Below are 16,958 nucleotides of genomic sequence, written 5' to 3'. Positions count from 1 at the left end.
AGGCGTACGCGCCAGTGGTCCGAAGGTCCAACCCAGCGTACGGAGACGGATATCTCAATGGGAACTCGTGCAGAGCAGCAGTGACAAAGAGGTCTTGCATAATACGAGATCTACTCGACGTGGAGGGCGTGTGTGATATTAACTAGCTAGTTGTTTCGGAGAAACCTTTGAAATCTGGAAGGCTGTCACGAATTAACCAACGAAATGCCGCAGAAAGGACGGTCTTGCGAGCGTGGGACGCGGGCGTCCCGGACCAATCACTGAGGCATTCTGGGTGCTCTCCAGAAAAGCACACGGAGCAGGGTGCAGTGATCTGGGTGCTCCTTGTGAGAGCACACAGAGCACCTGGATGCTCTGTAGAATCCGTGACAGAGCGGGCAGAGCATCGGGACGAGGAAGCTTGTATTTAAGTTCACGCTCTCTACGCCTGCGGGTACTTACGATAGCTTCCTCAGTAAGCAATGCAAGCAGTTGTCTCGACTACTGTGTGAACACTTGCTTGTGCGTTTGTTGTGAATCCTTTGGCTTCACTAGATCTTCACCCCGACCCCAGTGATACCTTCAGGGGTCCCTTTCAGAAGTAGGGGCTTGTCGATTTGTCACAAAGGCAGAGGAAATGGTGTTAGTGTTAGTGACTTGGCCTTCACCGCTTTAAGTGGGGAGATGGTAGCAGCTGTCAAAAATTTTGAGCCAATAGGTGCTTCCGCATTGCCCTGCCTGGATAACGCCCTGCCCGTGTATCAATTGTGCCCTGCCCGTGTATCAATTGTGCCCTGCCCGTGTATCAATTGTGCCCTGCCCGTATATCAATTCCCTTTTTTTAAACTCAAAATCTCAGCGCAGGAACATTTATGCATCTATCCGCTCACACCATACGTGCTCACACGTACAATTTGATAATGAAGATGACAGTGATTGGCTGAGAAAGTGCGTTGGTCGCTTCTGGCAGGAGATTAGCCAAAACAGACTTCCAGTAAAACGCCGAGTCAAAAACGGCTCCCGTCCGCGTATGGAAAGCAACTTGGCCGCCCTTGCCAAGCCGGACACAGTCATAAGGTTGATCGCGTTGTTATGCAGGTTCTCGACAAAGGCAAGAGAAGACGCGAGAGAAGCTCAGAAAGATGGGATAGATGGCACTATACTCCAGACCGCACATGTTGAATAGTAGAGAATCGCTTGGGATGCACTGGCATGACCGCTACAGTAAACTCCTCATCGTTCCCTAAGCGCCTGTGTTGCCGTTATGCGCCTGCCACTCCGTCAGAAAAGAGAGTGTAGAGACCGTGTGTGGATGATCTCGGCCTAGCACTTGCTGCTGGTGATGAAAGCAGATCTTCATCAAGTCTAGAGCGTCGTCAAAGCGGTCCTGACTTTTCCTGGTGTGAGAGAGATTGGCCATGCTGGTCAGCGTGTCGGGTTGCTCCTCTCCCAGCATCATCGAACAGATATCGAGTTCCTTCACATGTAACTCCTCAGCCTCCTTCCATCGGCCTTGCTTCCAGTACGTCGACGCCAAGTTGGCCATGCTGGTCAGCGTCAAGGGATGCTCCTCTCCCAGCACCCTCTTTCTTGTCTCCATCACTTGCACCTCCAGCAACTCGGCCTCCTTCCATCGGCCTCCTTCCATCGGCCTTGGTCCGCGTACGTCGACGCCAGGTTGGCCATGCAGGTTAGCGTCGAGGGATGCTCCTCTCCTAGCACTTCCCTTCGCAACCCTCTCGCCTGTAACCTGAACTTCTCCGCGTCTTTCCAATGACCTTGGTAAGAGAAGAACCCGCCAGCATGGTGAAAAAGTGTTGCCCTTGCCAGTCTCTCATCCTTCGTCTCGATGTGCTCAAACCCCAGTACCGCATACATATGGGGGAGCAATGCGCTACATATCGCCCGGTCCTCACGACAGCCGTACGGGTAAACCTGCACACCACCAACAGTGCCTGCCCGGCAAAGTGCCTCATCCTGCCCGGCAAAGTGCCTCATCCTGCCCTTCTTGACGAGCCACTTTCGCGTCACCAACTGTACGAGCCGGTGCATGTCCATCCATGATCTTTCTCCTCCACTATAAAAGGGAACGCCTTCAGAACACCCAATGCTTTCGTAAGCTGTATCGGCCCCGTTTGCTCCTGGTCCTGCTGCTTCCTATAACGGGACAAAAATTCCAGTGGAATGGCTTGCCGGTCAAAGAGGCTCATGAGTGACAGAAGCTCGCCTGCGAAGACATTCTACCGTTCGATCTGCTCGAACGAAAGAATCCATGTCTCAGCCACTGCACGAGGGGTCTCCGACTCCCTCCCGTCTGTCTCAAATTCTTCGCTGAGGAGATCGACGAGCTCCTGATCGCTACTGTCCAAGAGCTCAAGATACTTGCCGACAGCTATCGTGTTCTCTTAGATGAATGCGGCTGCTCGGACGAGCGCGAGCGGAAGGTGTTCTAGGCGATAAGAAAGTGCCGAGGATTCACTAGAAGTAATGCTGATTCCGTCAAGGTGTGTGCAGAGCAGCTGGTCTGTCTCGTCTTCGTTTATCTTCCCGACCTCGATAGGGCGTTTCCCCCTGGTCAGCCTCAAGCCGGCCTGCTTGTTCCTGGTTGTAACAAGAGTAGCGCCGTGCGGGCACTCGGGGAGGTACTGTCCGAGGCTCCCTTCGTGACTGGAGAGCCGGCATTCACAGACCCCATATGCTGTCCGAAGAAGAGCTGCATATCGTCGGCATTGTCGATAACCATCAGCCACTGGCCGCAATCCTTCCTCTTCAGCCAAGCTTTCACCAGCAACAAAACGTCTGCCTTTGGGTCGTCGTAGTCCGGTACCTGGCATTCCTGCGCGATAGACGCATATGCTTGCCGGAATCGTTCCGCATTGCTTGCATGGACCCAGAAGACTGAAACCTCTGGCCTCGTCCGCCGGAGCCAGTATGTGTATGCCAGAGCAATTTGCGTTTTTCTATGCTGGTCAGCACGAACTTCATACGCAGGCCGGCAGAACTAACCCGACACCGCCGGGGCCGAAGAGCGCGATCTTCGGAGCCGGCCCCAGAAGCTGTTGTTGGAGTTGATTGGGGATGGATTCCCGCCCAATGAACGTCGTATTCTCGGTATAGGGAACAAGGACTTTCGGCATGGTAAGCACAATTTGGTCTGACATATAATTATAAGGGTCTACCTACACCAAGGTCCGGTAGGCTGCTCGGGGGGAGGAAGAGATCCTACGAGACTTAGCAGGTGCTCTCCAACAAGGTCTTCCCCAATCCTCCCTGGTGGAACATTATTCACCTGGTACCGAAGGCACCCAGTAGCCTAAAAATGCCTTCATGGATGCTGTCGCCGTCGCCGCCGCGTACCGCTGCCACGCCTTGTTCTTTTGGCTGTCAGCGTAGTCGCACGCACCTTTGATGACCACGCAAGGGAAGACGTCCTAAACACCGGCGCCCTCCATTTCAAACCCCATAACACCCGCCTGCCGTGCGATGTCGTCGCGGTCCTCGCCCGATTTCATGACCGTGTCACCCGACGTAATCAGGCCAAAGTGAACCGCAGGCTGTCCATCGCCCTGCTCGAGGCAGGTGCGCGGCAACAGCTTGCCGTCGCAACCGCACTCTTCGCACGACATTCGTCAGCGATATGGCGATGCGTCGCCTCAAACAGCCTGTCTTGCGCAACACCGGGGTATATGGCCGCCAGCTCCGGCTCATGTTGGAGCACGTCCATATAGCCGGCCATCTTGCCCTGCAGCATCTTCCGGCCACGGAGACCCCTGAGCTTGGCGAGCAGAGCGCGGATCTCGGTGTTCGTCGACCCAGGGCGTCCAGAAGCGTGTCTTTCGGCTCGAACTGTTCGGGTAGTCGCCGTCCGAGATCGTGCTGTACGACACCATCGCTGACGATGACGTCGCCGAGCACGGTCTCGGCCGTCCCACTGCTGCCGGGACGGAAAGGGACGACACCGCAAACGCCGACGATGAGGGCGAGCTTGATGTTGGGGAAACTCGCGCGGTAGTGGGCAGCGACGGCCGCGGCGTTGGCCTTGCCCACGCCTGCTGTATGCGAGGACGACGTTGTGACGGCCGATGGCGCCGGTGGAGTAGGCGTTTGGATCGCCCACGGCTCTGTCGTAGGGCGGCCCGTCATCGTCCCAGTGGTGGTCGAAGAGGGCGTCGACGGCATCGGCTTCGATTGGGAGAGCGCAGATGACGGCAATTTCGAAGTTGGCCCGCGTGGCTGGGCGCCACGGCCGGCTTGGGTCCATCGGTGATGGCGCCGGAGTCGGCTCCGGAAGGCCGGTTGAAATCCTGTCAGATCCGGCCCGTGTGGGGTTAATGTGGGCCTGGGATCTGTCAATGTGGTTTGGGGCGAGGTGAGGGGTTTGCGAAGTTGGGCCTCACGTCGCCCTCTCTCGGGACCTCTCTTTTGCAGCCTGGCGGCTTTGGGACGGGCTGATTTTAGCACCCGCCTGTTCGGCACTGACCAGCAAGGCTGCGTCAACACCGGGGAATCCAGTGCCCATGGAGCCATCGCCAGCGATCGTTCCGGTAGGTCGTGCGCAGTTGCCGGCCCGGTTGCTGCGGCTTTCCGCTGCGGATGGGGACGTGCGTCTCGGTCCGCCACGGCCCGCCAAATCGTCAGTTACCTGCACTGGAAGCGCGCGGATCACAGGTCCCAGATCCCCGCCTTGCGTTTACACGTGTACTGTGTAGTAAAATGGGCTAAGATTACCACGTGTCAGCCACGTGACCGCGGGACTCGAAACTCGCGAGAAAGGCCATCCTCCAATTAGTCGGCATACGCATTCTCGCCTTGATTTAGAAAGATGGGTCGCCGGGGTAATGCCGTTGCCTTGATACGGACTTGCTTTGTTCTGCGGCAAGAGATATGTATTAAGCGTTGGTCATCCGCATACCGTGTCCAAGCTATCCTCTAGAGGCATAGGTAGAGGAGAATAAGCAATTAGTAGTGTAGTAACTTAGTCTTATTTACTGCGATGAACAACGCGTCAATTGATTTTATCTTCAGCTGCTACTGTCCCAAAATTGTGGTTAAACCAGTGATAAACGAAGCAGAACTACTGTCACGATGCGGATAGCCGTTTGACTGCTCTTGCTCCTGGCTCAGGGCAGCAGGGCAGTGAGGCACTGTGCTGGACGAATGTGCGGGACATTTGACGGTGGGAACAGGCACGGTGTAAGCGCCAAGAGAGCCATAAACGGATTCCTATACAATTGAACAGATAATAAAAAGCGGAAGCCGATTTCGCTAGGGACTGTAGCAGGTTAGTTCCTCGCTTTCTCATAGCAAATACTCGGCGCCCGTGACCATCTTTTGGGGGACTTTGATGGTTCCGTACAGCTTCGGCACGGCAGGCTGTTACTGACAGGACGTTGATGTTGGCAGTCCCGGCCGGCAAGGCAGGATCTGTAATGACACTGGCACCGCAGGTATCGTACAGAACTCGCAATTCCCTGCGATTCCAGCTCTCCAGCCTCTCCCTCGATTCTGGTCATTTGCCACCCATAGGGTCGTTGGGCTCAGCCGAGTATATCGTGCCATAATTACCGGGTTTAATCAGGGAATTGAAGACTTCGGCAATGCGATACCAAAAAATAATTCTTCGGCTGGAAAGTCCAGTACAATACCAGAAGTGCCCGATCGAGGTCCAGGAATGATGACGTTTTTTGGAATCGGGGATCGGTGACGACGCTGCAAAATACCGACGTCACCACTTTATTGCATCATTTTCATCAGGAATATCGAAGGCGAAAATGACACAATCCCGCATACAAAAGGATGGTTTGTGGGATACGCAAAGCTATATATCTTACCGAGAACTGCGGTCATTCTGTCGCAATTTTTGATTTGATCCAATAGACTATGGCCTTTGCTCTCAGACTGAGAACCGTCAGACCAATTTCACAGAGAATCACATTTCAAGTTTCGACCATCAGAATGCAGTCGACCAACGAGTACGGGCAGGGCAAGTCCCACGCCACCGGCGAGTCCAAGGTTCCAGGCAAGGTCCAGCAGGCCGCCCCTGAGGGTCTCGAGAAAGCTCTTCCAGACAGCGTATGGAACTTTCATATTGACTAAACGTCCGAGAATTGTTCTAACAAAGTTAATTCAGATTCACCCGACAGGCAAGGAGCCTGGTCAGAGCACGCACAAGACACACGCGAAGGATGACGGCAACGCGTCCATTGTCCCCAAAAAGCTTCAAGAGAAGCTCCCCGAGTCGGTGGAGCGGGCTGTCCCCAACATTATCCACGACACCGGCAAGAAATAGGCTTGTTCAGCAAGTTGCGCAATAGTGCCTTTGGAATGGGCTGCGGAGCTTTGAATGTTTTTGTACTTTATTATAGAGTTGATATCCAACAGGGTATTTATTCATTCTGAAACCTGAAGCTGTTGCACTCGAAACTTGGCAGCAGATGTTAACTACTCACTGATAATATTCACTTGAGCCTCTAGTGCTTCATTGGCGCATTCACGAAATTACCTAAATGAAGGGAGGAGGGAGGTATAAGTTATGAACCGCAACACAGGTCTTTCCACTCATCCATTACAGCATCTTCTTCCAAACATCTCAACTCGACCAGACTAAATGGCCCCTCGATACTGTCCTTCCCAAATTTCTCCGCTCTCACCCTCCTCACCTCAACCGTCATCCTCTCACCACCAGTAAACACACACACCTTCTCCCCCCCCCAGCCAGCGTCGTCCGGGACGCGATGAACGCTCCGAACGAGGCCGTTTCCCTCTCCGCCACCAGCGCGGCTCGTTCCAGATTGTTCGTCTCGCGCAACACCTCCACCAGCGACGCGGGTAGGCTGCGCTGGTTGCTCGCCGCCAGCCGCTGCTCCTGAGTGTGCACGAACGCGAGCATGGCAATCAGCCGCTGCAGGCATTACGCACTGCTTAAGACATTTCACTGCCGTCACATTCTGATTTTCAGATGCTTGAACAGTACGGAATCGCCTTGACATGGCCATCTCCTTCAGCCCACGGCAGCCGAAACAGTTTCGACAGGCCAGGGCAGGCAGGCAGCATCGAGCAGCATCCGTTGGCCGCGAGTTCGCTCGGGAGGGCCAGTGCGGGTGCTTGAAGTTAGGAATGGTAAGGTCGGCCAAGCTGTCGAGGCATTTCAGGAAATGGGTCATGTCCCACTGGCGGCGTTGGGTGGGACGGCGCCTGGGAAAGGGAAATCGCCATCCGGGAGGGAGAAGGACGTCGTGTTGTTGGGGCTGCCATAAGAAATGATGCTGTCGATGCGGGCATCGCTGGCGGTTCGGGTGTAGCCGAAGTCACCGATGTAGAAGTTCGGGAGCAGTCGGGGGGAAAGGAGGAGGAGGGATCTTCAAATTGGGCGAAGACGTTGCCAGAGTGCAGGTCGCAATGGTACACGGGCTACGCGCCGGCGTGGTACATGATTTGGAGAGTCTGGCTGGCCTGGCTGATGGCGCGTGCTATCAGATTGACAGGAAACAGGTGCTGCTCGACGCCAAATGAGCCCGTGGCGAAAGTGGCTCTCCAGTTCCGCGCCCAGTCGTCCAAAGTCTCCGCGTTGCAGAGTGTCCAGTAGCTAACCCGCAAGCACTCCTCTCTGGGCCGAGGCCTGCCGGACGTATTGGGAATGTTCTCGTGTGAGAAACATTGCGCCCAACGTGTGGTGAAGGCGGGAAAGGGGTGAACGTGGCTATGGGCGAGGACGTTGAGGTGGTCGAGGATGCGTGTCTCTCGGTCTTCAGGAATGTCAGCCAGACCATACACGTCGTTCAGGGACAGTCTCTACCTGCTTACCTTTCGGGCGACAACCACTTGGGTGAATATGTTTCCCACCAGCTGCACTACGCTCTGTGAGCCTATTCCCAGGTTTCGGAGGAAGATGTACGACTCACCCGACATGGCGTCGAAGACGTAGCGTAGCCGGGTGTTTCGGTTTGGACAACGCCGGCGCGAAAAGACGAGAAAATGTTGCTGTAGGTTTTCTGTTGGTGTGAGACTCCTAAATCGTGCAAAAGATGCAATGGGACTGCTGATAGTATCGTATTCTACATGGCAGAGGAGGTACCTAGTTTCGATACATTCAGCTCCCCTATCTGTGGATGGTACACAAAAAGACTTCCGTAGTACTCAGGACGAACATAAAACCCTGTTTTTGAACAAGGTGACTTAACTGAACACGGAAACTGGCATCCAACATGAACAAGTGCTCCTGATAGATACCTCTGCACGCAAATCAAGAAAGGGGCTGCCTTGGCAGCAACAGCAGCTTACAGTTGTCATTGTTCAATCTCAATGTTTTCATCGCCCACTTCAGGGGATGTAAGTTGACTGCAACAATGGGATTGTATGACATGACCAAGTCAGCACAGCCCACATCGGATGACCTATCTCTATGCCCACGATTGTTGCATGTGGCACCTGACGGAGACCGACTTCTCACCCCTGAACGCCAACCAAGCATCTGCATGTTTGTACGGATTAGACCGAGGGACAACGGCCACGACCACGCTCGGCGCGAACACCCATAACATTAGCAACGTTCCAGACACCGAGCTGAGCAACAGCATCGCAAATCTTACTCCTGAGATCAGACAGTGATTGTACCCAACTCGGAAGGAAACAGGTCATCTCTGACCAAACCAATCACCGCTTCGGGTCGTTCCAGGAGAAGCAAAGAACAATATCACGTAGACTTGTGAAGAGGGAGATGGTAAGGTAGTCTACATTAGGTAGATATTGAACTCAGGCTTGCAGCGGCTTTCTTCCGCTGGGTAAATCTCCTATGTCCCTGTCTCGAAAACGCAACTCTGGCTAAATCAACATCATTCTTCCCTGATCCAAGCCAATTAACTCTCGGGCAATGAACATCCGCCGGTCCATGTTACCCTGGCACCTACAAAACCCACGTCAAGGATGAGCCTTCTGGTTTGGCTTCATCCATTTCGGGATTCACCGTTCGCGGCCAGAGTTGCTTGATATTTCACCATGTTGTCCGTGACTCGATGGGCCGCCATTGCTGCCTCGCTCCTGCCTTTGACCCCGCGTGTCGTCGCCGTCACGACATTTAGGTCTGATCTGAACCAGGATGCCCTCGCTGCACGAGCGGATGATGGCTGGCATTGGGTGGCCACCTGGACGTCCATGCCGCAGTTGGTGGAGCAGAACAACATGCCTCCCTCGCCATTCGTATGTATTCATGGACTTCTATAGCTCGTGGCTCTGTCGTTAGAGGACGGTGACACTGACGGTTGACATAGACGGGAGGTGGCGGCGTCTTCAAGGACGCCACGCTGCGTCAGACGCTGCATCTCTCCATTGGAGCCGAGCGTCTGCGAATACAAATCAGCAACACCTTCGGCGGCAGCGACCTGCCCATTTCGGCCGCGTCCATCGCACTCCCAGCGGGTGGCAAAGCCGGTGTGGCGGGCATCGACCCAGCGACCCTCAAGCCCCTGACTTTCAACAACGGCTCGGCCTCCATCACCATCCCGCGCGGCCAGGTCGTCTACACGGACCCAATCGACTTCAAAGTCTCCTCACAAACCAACATCGCCGTCTCCCTCTACTCCCAAGCAGGCCAATCCGGCAACGCCATCACAGGCCACCCCGGCAGCCGGACGACCTCGTGGATGCAGTCAGGCAACCGCGTGGCCAGCGCAACCCTCTCGGGCGGCACCAAAACAGTCCACTGGTACTTCCTCTCGGCCGTCGAGGCCTGGTCCCCACCAACCGCCCACGCTTTCGTCATTCTGGGCGACAGCATCACCGACGGGCGGGGCAGCACTGACGACGCCAACAACCGGTGGCCAGACCTCCTCCTAGCGCGCATGCAGAAATCCAGCAGTCCCAACCTCACGCACATGATCGCCGTCAACAACCAAGCAGCCGGCGGCAACGCGGTTCTCTCGGGCGGGCTGGGCCCGACGCTGCTGTCGCGCTACAAGCGCGACGCGCTCGCAGTGGCCGGAGTCAAGTATGTCATGATCTTTGAGGGGGTCAACGATATTGGCAGCGGGTTCACGGACGCGGGAACGCAAAATAGCATAGCGTCGCGGCTTCAGCAGGCGTTTGAGCAGATCGTGCGGGACTGCAGGTCTGCGGGCATCAAGACGATTGGCGGCACGATTACGCCGTTTGGAGGGAGCGGACAGAGCTACTCGAACCCGACGAGGGAGCAGACGCGGGTCAAGGTTAACGAATGGATCTTAAAGAGCGATGTGTTTGATGCCACGGTGGATTTCGCCGCGTTGATTGGGGATCCGTCGATCAAGAGTCAGTTGGCGAGGCAGTTTGATGGCGGTGACCATCTCCATCCTAATGTGGCTGGGTTCCAGGCCATGGCGGATGGGTTTCCGTTGGGGTTCTTTGACTGAACAGTTTGAGCTGGATGGGTGTTCAGCACTGGAAAGAAACGGGACATCAGAGCGGGAAAAGGTAGTTAAGGAGTACCCCGGTACGGTGTAGCGGTACCATGATATGAGACATGCTGCCCAGTGATGGCTAGTTGGGCCGGCTCGTATATTTGGGGTTGGTCATACTACCTTGAACTAAATAAGAACTGAGCAGGCGTGAAAGGCAGCAAAGACTCAAATACAGTTGCTAGACAGTTAACCTTGGCGATGTTCCAGCGCTCGTACCTCATCATCCAGCAAGTCTTTCGACCTGGCGGAGCGGCTGGTGACGGATGCCTTGAATGGCAAGACAATCCTGCAACGGAGTCAGTGACTATAGTCAGTAAGCATTTGGGGTATGGGCAACTCACGCCTGGCCCCTGAATGACCATTCCGGCTCAAAGGGCTCTGGCTTGCCATCGGCGCCCACGGGCCAGTCGATATCGACTGTGGCGAGCAGCAAAGCCAACACAATGAGAAGGCTATTCTCAGCCAGGTGTTTCCCGATGCAGATCCTACACTCGCCAGTCAACATCCATTGCCACAGAGCCATTGGCCTGAGTAATACCATTGGATCGCTTACCGCCTTCCAAAGCCAAAGTTGCCCACTGGCAACGGCTCTCCGTTTCCGCCTTTCTCCCTGGGCAGATACCTCTCGGGCCAGAAGCGAAATGGCTCAGCGTATACAGACTCGACGTGACACATGGCCCAGACGTTGGGGTAGACAATCGTCTCCTTGGGGATGGACATGCCGTTGTACACATCGTCGGCAATGCTGGCATGTGGGATACCCAGCGGCGAGAGGGGGTTCATTCGGTACGTCTCCTGCAATACCAAATTCATGTATGGTAGGTTTGGGATGTCGTCCCAATGGGGCAGCCTTTTGCTTCCCACAACTTCATCGACCTCCGTCTGTGCTTTGCGCTGCACGTCGGGATTTTGCATGAGGTAGAGGACGAGGAGCATAACAGTCGCTGCCGTCTATCATGATTATCAGCAGCTTGCCCGGTTCATCCGACAGCATGCGTCTTACGGTATCATTGCCCGCGATGACGATGGTTGCTGCTGCGCCTTTGATGTCGTCCAGATCAAAGTCATTGGCTACCCCCTTTTGAGCATTCTCGTTCCAGATAGCCATCCTTGTGTGAACAAACGACTGGTTATCTGCTCCCGAATCCTGGAGAGCACGGTCAGTAGGCTTAAGTCAAGTTCAGGGGAGCTGGATGAAAGTCGTACAATCTGCCTCAAGGAGGCTTCAAACGGCAACCTTGTAAGCTTCTCAATGGCAGGCCGCCAAGTGCGAGCATAACGGAGCCTCTCCATGAAGGGAAGCCAGTCCGGTAGATGGCGAGCTGCAACAGCTGTTGTCAAAGTCTGTCGATAGTAATCAAGCCCATACGGTGACATGGACTCACTTGCCGGGAGCCGATCCATGATGGAGCTCGCTGGTGCGCCCGATTTTCCGACTGCGTTGGCGGTGTCGTCGGCCATTTGAATCCACGGACTACTCGGCCCGTCTACTTCCAAGCCATAGGCGATCTTCAGCACAACAGCCACGGAGAACCTCCTGACCGAGTTCACCCAGTCTACGGGTTGGTCCATCATGCCCTTGCAGCAGACGAGGGCTTCCTTTCGCTGTAGAGCCATGTGCTGCCCAACTTTCGCTTTGGTGAATGGCGGCTGGAGGACCTTACGGTGAAGCTGGTGTTTGGGACCCCAACGGAGCCATGTGAGCGTCGGGGACCAGCCCATCATGTTTCAGTCAGTGAGCGTATTGTACATGTTCTGCTGACGAGCGGCTGATGCTTACTCCTCGAACATGACGAAGCGCGGACGGTCGGCGTGTGTTGATCCCCGTCTTTCAAGGAGTTCCGTCGCGGCCTCGAGGCTGTTCAGCACCACCCACCTTGTGCCAAACGTCTGAAAGAAGAGTACGTCGCTCTCTGTGACGATTGCAAGGGTTAGTTAGTCCAGCCAGATAGAAGAGAATGGAAATTTATTTTTGCGTTATGTACTGAAATCGGCCGCCCATTCGGCATAACGTTGGAAGGCAGCATCTTCTGGGACAACACGGTAGTGGCCCAACAGCGGTTCCGGTGCAGGACCAGGCGGGAGCGGGGGTTTGCGAGTCTTGGGCTCCTTCAGTGCACCATACGCCGCGAGGAAGATGACCACAGCCAGTCCGAGAAGAACCTCGGCACCTGGGAGGTATTGGGTGAGGACACAATGTATCAATTTGCCCTCCATGATGTTCTGGTGCTGGGGAGCGCAAAAGGTTCCTTGCTTGGGGGAAGTTTGCAGTTCGCTCCCCACCAGAGAGAAGCGGAGGCACTTTGCCGTAAGGTATTGTTTGGTAGCTTCACTTGTTCTCGAATATGGTAGCGGGGGTGGGGCACGAGGAATAAGGTACCGAAGAACCGTGAACGGCAGCTGCCACTTTTCGGGCGGATCGCTGCATGTGATGAGGCGCCGGTAGTCGCCCTCGTGCCGTCCCATTCTGAGGCTCGCTACCTCATTTAGGAAACCATCGTTCATGCTATGGCTTCTCCGCCGACTTCACTACCTACCTTATTCTTCGATTCCCAAACGACCGCGCTTGAAACTTTCAGCCCCAAACTCGAGTCCCACACCAGAGTCCAAGATACGATTCCAATTTCAATTTCGATTCCCAAACAGAGGTAGAAACTTTCAGCCCTAAACCTGATTCCAGAACGGAATCCTAGATACGATTCCGATCTCAATTTCTTTCCTTGAAGTAAGTCCCAGTCCCTGCCCCATTATATGCCCGATCAAGGACATCAAGTTCTATTTCTATAAGCACAAGGTGGCAAGATCGACCGAGAGGAAGAAGGCATAGATCTACCTCAAGGTAATCTTGATCTAGTCTGGTATTGTCAAGGGTAGTGACAGTGTGAGGTTCATGTGCGCAACTCCTGGTTCGACTGGACAGTTCGAACCACGGTCCCTCTTTTGAGGGTGTTACGCAGTGGTCAGTTGCGCCCACCCGTGACAGGTATTAAATAACTACTCCTATATCTTATGCTGTAATAATATTACTGATACTACCTCTAGAAGACCTAGAACAGGAGCCTACGGATAGTGGCCGGGGCCTATAAGTCTATCCCAATCCGACACATTGAGGCCGAACTGTGGGTTCTTCCACTAGACCTCTTGTCACGGCGATTGCGCAGCGCCTGCCAGAACCCACGGGTGGGCCCGTGCGTGTGGGAAGCACGGGCCCCTACCAGTTGAAGATCCTGCACCTCGCTGCCGCGAGTTCTGTTCGTAGCTCCTTGAGCTACGTCTTGACAATCAAGCTGTTGGAAGACCAACAGCCACGATTCCACGGTGATCACACAGATGATGGGAGCTTACAACAGTCAGATTTGAGATGCTCGGAGCATCCCAGATGTTCTTGATTGAAGGTTGTTCTTCTCACGTCTCCAGCGAAGGGGGAATCGCTCTGACCTCGTTGCCCAGCGCCCTGGTTACCCCTCACGTTGACTGACGCTCAGTTGGGCAGCCATGCATCCAACAGCAGGGCACTTGCAGCTGAGCGTCCGAGTTTCCAGTACCACGACTTTCCAACACAAATTACACTCTAATCAGAAGGAATAGAATTATTCCATTAGGTGAACCCGCCAGTTTAGGCTTTCAAGGTTGACGATGTTATGTAGGAACCAGGGCTCCTCAACCGCTAGCGCTATCCGCTTGGGGATTAGCTGCCCCTGTCCGTGGTGGAGCTCCCCCACAACTGGCCGTTCCGCGACCGCGTCAAGTTCCGACCTTGGGCCAGGGCGTCCTGATTTCTGTTAACTTCTCTAAACCTCCACTCTCGTTCCCAACTTTCCTCTCCTACTGTCCAGCAACTTGCTCCTTTGCGAGCAGTTGGGGTTCCGCTCATTACAGCACACGGTAATTCCACTGACCGCGGCTCACTCTTTGAGCACCCCCCCCGTCCATTCGTTCTTTGCTCCGTCAACTGCTGGCACGCTCAAAACCGACCTCACACCATGCCTACCAAAGGCCACCATCGGTCCCGATCGTCAATCGACCGAGTCATCGATCTGCTGGCAGATCTCGAAGAGAACCAAATCGCCCTTCTCCTGGAGGACCTGAACCACACTACCTCGAGCAATGTACCCGTGTCGGAGGCAATTACCCTCTTTGAGCGGCATGCGAGCACGAGGAGGAGGTGCCGGTCTCCTTCTCCATTGAGGACCCTGCAGGTCGAGCTGGAGCGACGTCACAGCAAGAGGCTTTCTTCGGCTCCAGAACCACGGTTCCCCTCGAAGACCCAGGCGTCCCAACCCCCAACTCTGCGTTACCAAGCAGCCTCGCCGCCACCACCCGTCGAGTTGTTCGATCGACACATCCACACCGACGGTCCCTCGCCGACACACTCTTCCCCTCCACCTTCTCCGCCTGTCCAGATCGACCGCCTCAAGTCGTCGTCCGAACCATCCGCGAACTTCCGGCCCCGTTCGTACAAGAGAATCTGCCGGCCTAGCTTCCTTTCTCCAACTGCGACGGCGGAGCTTCACCTTCTCTTATTAGCCTTCTTCAACGAAGCACCCGTCTCGCCAAGCACGACGACAGCCACGCCGTCGCCTACCACGCCTATCTTTGGCTTCTCCCATTCTCCCTTTTCTGACCTGGAACCCGAACCGAGCATGCCGGGCCTGGATCTTCTGGAGCCCTCACCCATTCGGACACCCAGCTTCTCGGCCGGCCGGTCACTCAAGACGATGCCCAGCATCGGCAGCATATTCGAGGCTTATCGGTCACAGTAGACCCATTGTAATCTGAGTTTTTGTAGCATTAGCGAGCGTTAGGTTGTACGATGGAGATCGGGAAAATGATGTCCGAGCTTCGACGCTCTCTGTTAACCGCTGAGAGCATTTTCTCACCCCGTTCTGATCTTGGTTGACCGCCCTCCCGGCTTCATGTGAGACCCGTCGTTTCGGTACCCAGTCGTCGATTTCACGCTATGAGACGTAGTAGTTCTCATCACACGCCCGTCCCGCTTGTTCACTTGAAGGTTTCGTTCTGTTGTCTAAGAGGCTGTCGGCCGGTGGAGTATGGCTCGCCGGGCACGAAGTCAAGAAATGAATCGTGAAGGAAACCTGGATGCCATGATATGTATGGCCTACAATCCGTTTACCAGTAGTATCTTATCACCACAGATGCCGGCCCAAATGGCCAAGGTAGCAGCTACCTACTGGCCGGTACGAAGCTGGATCTTGCCATCTTCACAGACGAGTGTGTCAGCAAGGGGAGTCGGATATGCCACCCCAGCAGTACATTGACCAAACCAGTAGTCCTCGATGCAGACCACCGACCCATTCTCAGTACAAGGGTACGGCCTCGCGGCAGCCAGTGTCTGCTGTTCCGTAATCGTCACGGTCTTGGCCGTCACAGTCTTGGTACAGTAACAACCTTCTGAGTGACGGTAACAGTTCGTGTCGACGTTCTCACACCATTCTTACCAGCAGCACTGCTCACCAGCGTTGTCGATGAAGCGGCTGTGGCAGAGGACAGTGTAAACGAGGCTGGAGAAGCGTCACCGTTCCCACCTTGCCCCTCGAAGACAGCAGGCGGCGCAACAGGGCAATTCGCCCTCGCCTTCGGATCCGGCTCCATCATCGGCACGCCATGACGTCCCGGGTTGGGAATATTAATCACCCCATGATCACCATTCCGACTCGTCGTACATATGGTAAACCCCTTGATATTTGCCAAGCACATCACCGGCAGCTCCTCCTCGACAAACCGCCTCCCTGCCCCGGATCCTCCACCCCGCCGACAACCGTGATGGGAGCACACATCATGTACACCTCGTCCTTGGTAATCCGGTTGTACCAAGTCCACGCAAACGTCGCGTCCCTGTTCGACAGGCCCTTGGGGATGGGAATTTTATACTGCCGGATACAGTCGACGCCCTCGTCATCCCCGCAGTGCACCGCATCCCGGACCTGGCGGTCGCCGTAGCCTCTAAAAATAAAGGCGGCTCCTCCAAGTTTCCAGCCGTCGACACAATCTGGGTGGGACAGCCGCCAATGATAATATAAATGGCGCGCCAGTTGGCAGGGTCTGCCGTGTACGCCGGTAATCCGTTCAAATTGATGCCAAACTGGCAGGAGCCGCCTCCATGGGTCGCCGAGCCGGTGAAGTTGTCGAGGGTTGTCAAGCCAGCCGTGACGACAGTGCGATGGGCGACGTGGGTCATGCCCTGACAGGGATATGGGAGCCGTCCGCCGGCCGGATCGATCGGCCAGGTCATGGCCAGGTGCGGGGAGAACGGGATTGGGGTGTTCATGAGCATGTGGGCGTGGGTGGTGAGGGTCGGGAGAATTGCCGTGAGAAGGAGGCGGAGGATCGTTATTTTGAGAAGTCGTTGGCAGTGGATGACGTCCGGTTGATTTTTTTTTTTTTTTTTTTGTAGTGTGTCGTAAGGGTCGCTGAGGTGAGTCGAGCGCGACGATGAGAGAAAGGAGTAGAAAAGAGCTCCATGGGCTTTTACATCGACTGCAAGCATGGCAAGCAGAGCCTGAAAAACCATCTGTGTTCACCACGGTA

At 55.1% G+C, this 16,958-nt stretch overlaps 8 protein-coding genes across 8 annotated transcripts; 3 read left to right on the top strand and 5 right to left on the bottom strand.

Annotated features, from left to right (window-relative positions):
* Nucleotides 1–1,222: 1,222 nt before the first annotated feature.
* On the bottom strand, nucleotides 1,223–4,215 carry N657DRAFT_664840 (uncharacterized protein; the record flags this gene model as incomplete). Its single annotated transcript, XM_062795261.1, has 10 exons — nucleotides 3,656–4,215; nucleotides 3,417–3,590; nucleotides 3,269–3,360; nucleotides 3,163–3,201; nucleotides 2,670–2,939; nucleotides 2,409–2,634; nucleotides 2,224–2,360; nucleotides 2,058–2,184; nucleotides 1,646–2,013; nucleotides 1,223–1,568 (listed from the first exon to the last, which is right to left on the bottom strand). Exons 1-10 carry the CDS (start codon nucleotides 3,728–3,730, stop codon nucleotides 1,223–1,225), a joined length of 1,854 nt encoding a protein of 617 aa, XP_062645998.1. The 5' UTR covers nucleotides 3,731–4,215.
* Nucleotides 4,216–5,934: 1,719 nt separating this feature from the next.
* Nucleotides 5,935–6,268, top strand: N657DRAFT_575796 (uncharacterized protein; the record flags this gene model as incomplete). Its single annotated transcript, XM_062789130.1, has 2 exons — nucleotides 5,935–6,051; nucleotides 6,110–6,268. 2 exons carry the CDS (start codon nucleotides 5,935–5,937, stop codon nucleotides 6,266–6,268), a joined length of 276 nt encoding a protein of 91 aa, XP_062645997.1.
* A 1,121-nt stretch (nucleotides 6,269–7,389) lies between these two features.
* Nucleotides 7,390–7,887, bottom strand: N657DRAFT_682026 (uncharacterized protein; the record flags this gene model as incomplete). Its single annotated transcript, XM_062796447.1, has 2 exons — nucleotides 7,390–7,716; nucleotides 7,783–7,887. The coding sequence occupies 2 exons, from the start codon at nucleotides 7,885–7,887 to the stop codon at nucleotides 7,390–7,392; spliced, it is 432 nt and encodes a 143-aa protein (XP_062645996.1).
* Nucleotides 7,888–8,947: 1,060 nt separating this feature from the next.
* On the top strand, nucleotides 8,948–10,361 carry N657DRAFT_599153 (SGNH hydrolase; the record flags this gene model as incomplete). Its single annotated transcript, XM_062790054.1, has 2 exons — nucleotides 8,948–9,174; nucleotides 9,246–10,361. Exons 1-2 carry the CDS (start codon nucleotides 8,974–8,976, stop codon nucleotides 10,359–10,361), a joined length of 1,317 nt encoding a protein of 438 aa, XP_062645995.1. The 5' UTR covers nucleotides 8,948–8,973.
* Nucleotides 10,362–10,456: 95 nt separating this feature from the next.
* On the bottom strand, nucleotides 10,457–12,322 carry N657DRAFT_646905 (cytochrome P450). The gene is made up of 7 exons (XM_062793208.1): nucleotides 12,190–12,322; nucleotides 11,795–12,132; nucleotides 11,616–11,731; nucleotides 11,413–11,556; nucleotides 10,963–11,360; nucleotides 10,751–10,894; nucleotides 10,457–10,695 (listed from the first exon to the last, which is right to left on the bottom strand). Exons 1-7 carry the CDS (start codon nucleotides 12,198–12,200, stop codon nucleotides 10,596–10,598), a joined length of 1,251 nt encoding a protein of 416 aa, XP_062645994.1. The 5' UTR covers nucleotides 12,201–12,322; the 3' UTR covers nucleotides 10,457–10,595.
* Nucleotides 12,201–12,765, bottom strand: N657DRAFT_646904 (uncharacterized protein). Its single transcript, XM_062793207.1, has one exon. It carries the CDS (start codon nucleotides 12,624–12,626, stop codon nucleotides 12,387–12,389), a length of 240 nt encoding a protein of 79 aa, XP_062645993.1. The 5' UTR covers nucleotides 12,627–12,765; the 3' UTR covers nucleotides 12,201–12,386.
* A 1,627-nt stretch (nucleotides 12,766–14,392) lies between these two features.
* Nucleotides 14,393–15,172, top strand: N657DRAFT_621448 (uncharacterized protein; the record flags this gene model as incomplete). The annotated part of the gene is made up of 1 exon (XM_062790622.1): nucleotides 14,393–15,172. The coding sequence occupies one exon, from the start codon at nucleotides 14,393–14,395 to the stop codon at nucleotides 15,170–15,172; it is 780 nt and encodes a 259-aa protein (XP_062645992.1).
* Nucleotides 15,173–16,126: 954 nt separating this feature from the next.
* On the bottom strand, nucleotides 16,127–16,721 carry N657DRAFT_691508 (lytic polysaccharide monooxygenase; the record flags this gene model as incomplete). The annotated part of the gene is made up of 2 exons (XM_062797112.1): nucleotides 16,417–16,721; nucleotides 16,127–16,354 (listed from the first exon to the last, which is right to left on the bottom strand). Exons 1-2 carry the CDS (start codon nucleotides 16,702–16,704, stop codon nucleotides 16,127–16,129), a joined length of 516 nt encoding a protein of 171 aa, XP_062645991.1. The 5' UTR covers nucleotides 16,705–16,721.
* Between the last annotated feature and the right edge of the window lie 237 nt (nucleotides 16,722–16,958).

Source organism: Parathielavia appendiculata (assembly GCF_033297405.1).
Source record: "Parathielavia appendiculata strain CBS 731.68 unplaced genomic scaffold N657scaffold_9, whole genome shotgun sequence".
Taxonomy (NCBI): Eukaryota; Fungi; Ascomycota; class Sordariomycetes; order Sordariales; family Chaetomiaceae; genus Parathielavia; species Parathielavia appendiculata.
This window is presented reverse-complemented; position numbering and strand designations above follow the sequence as displayed.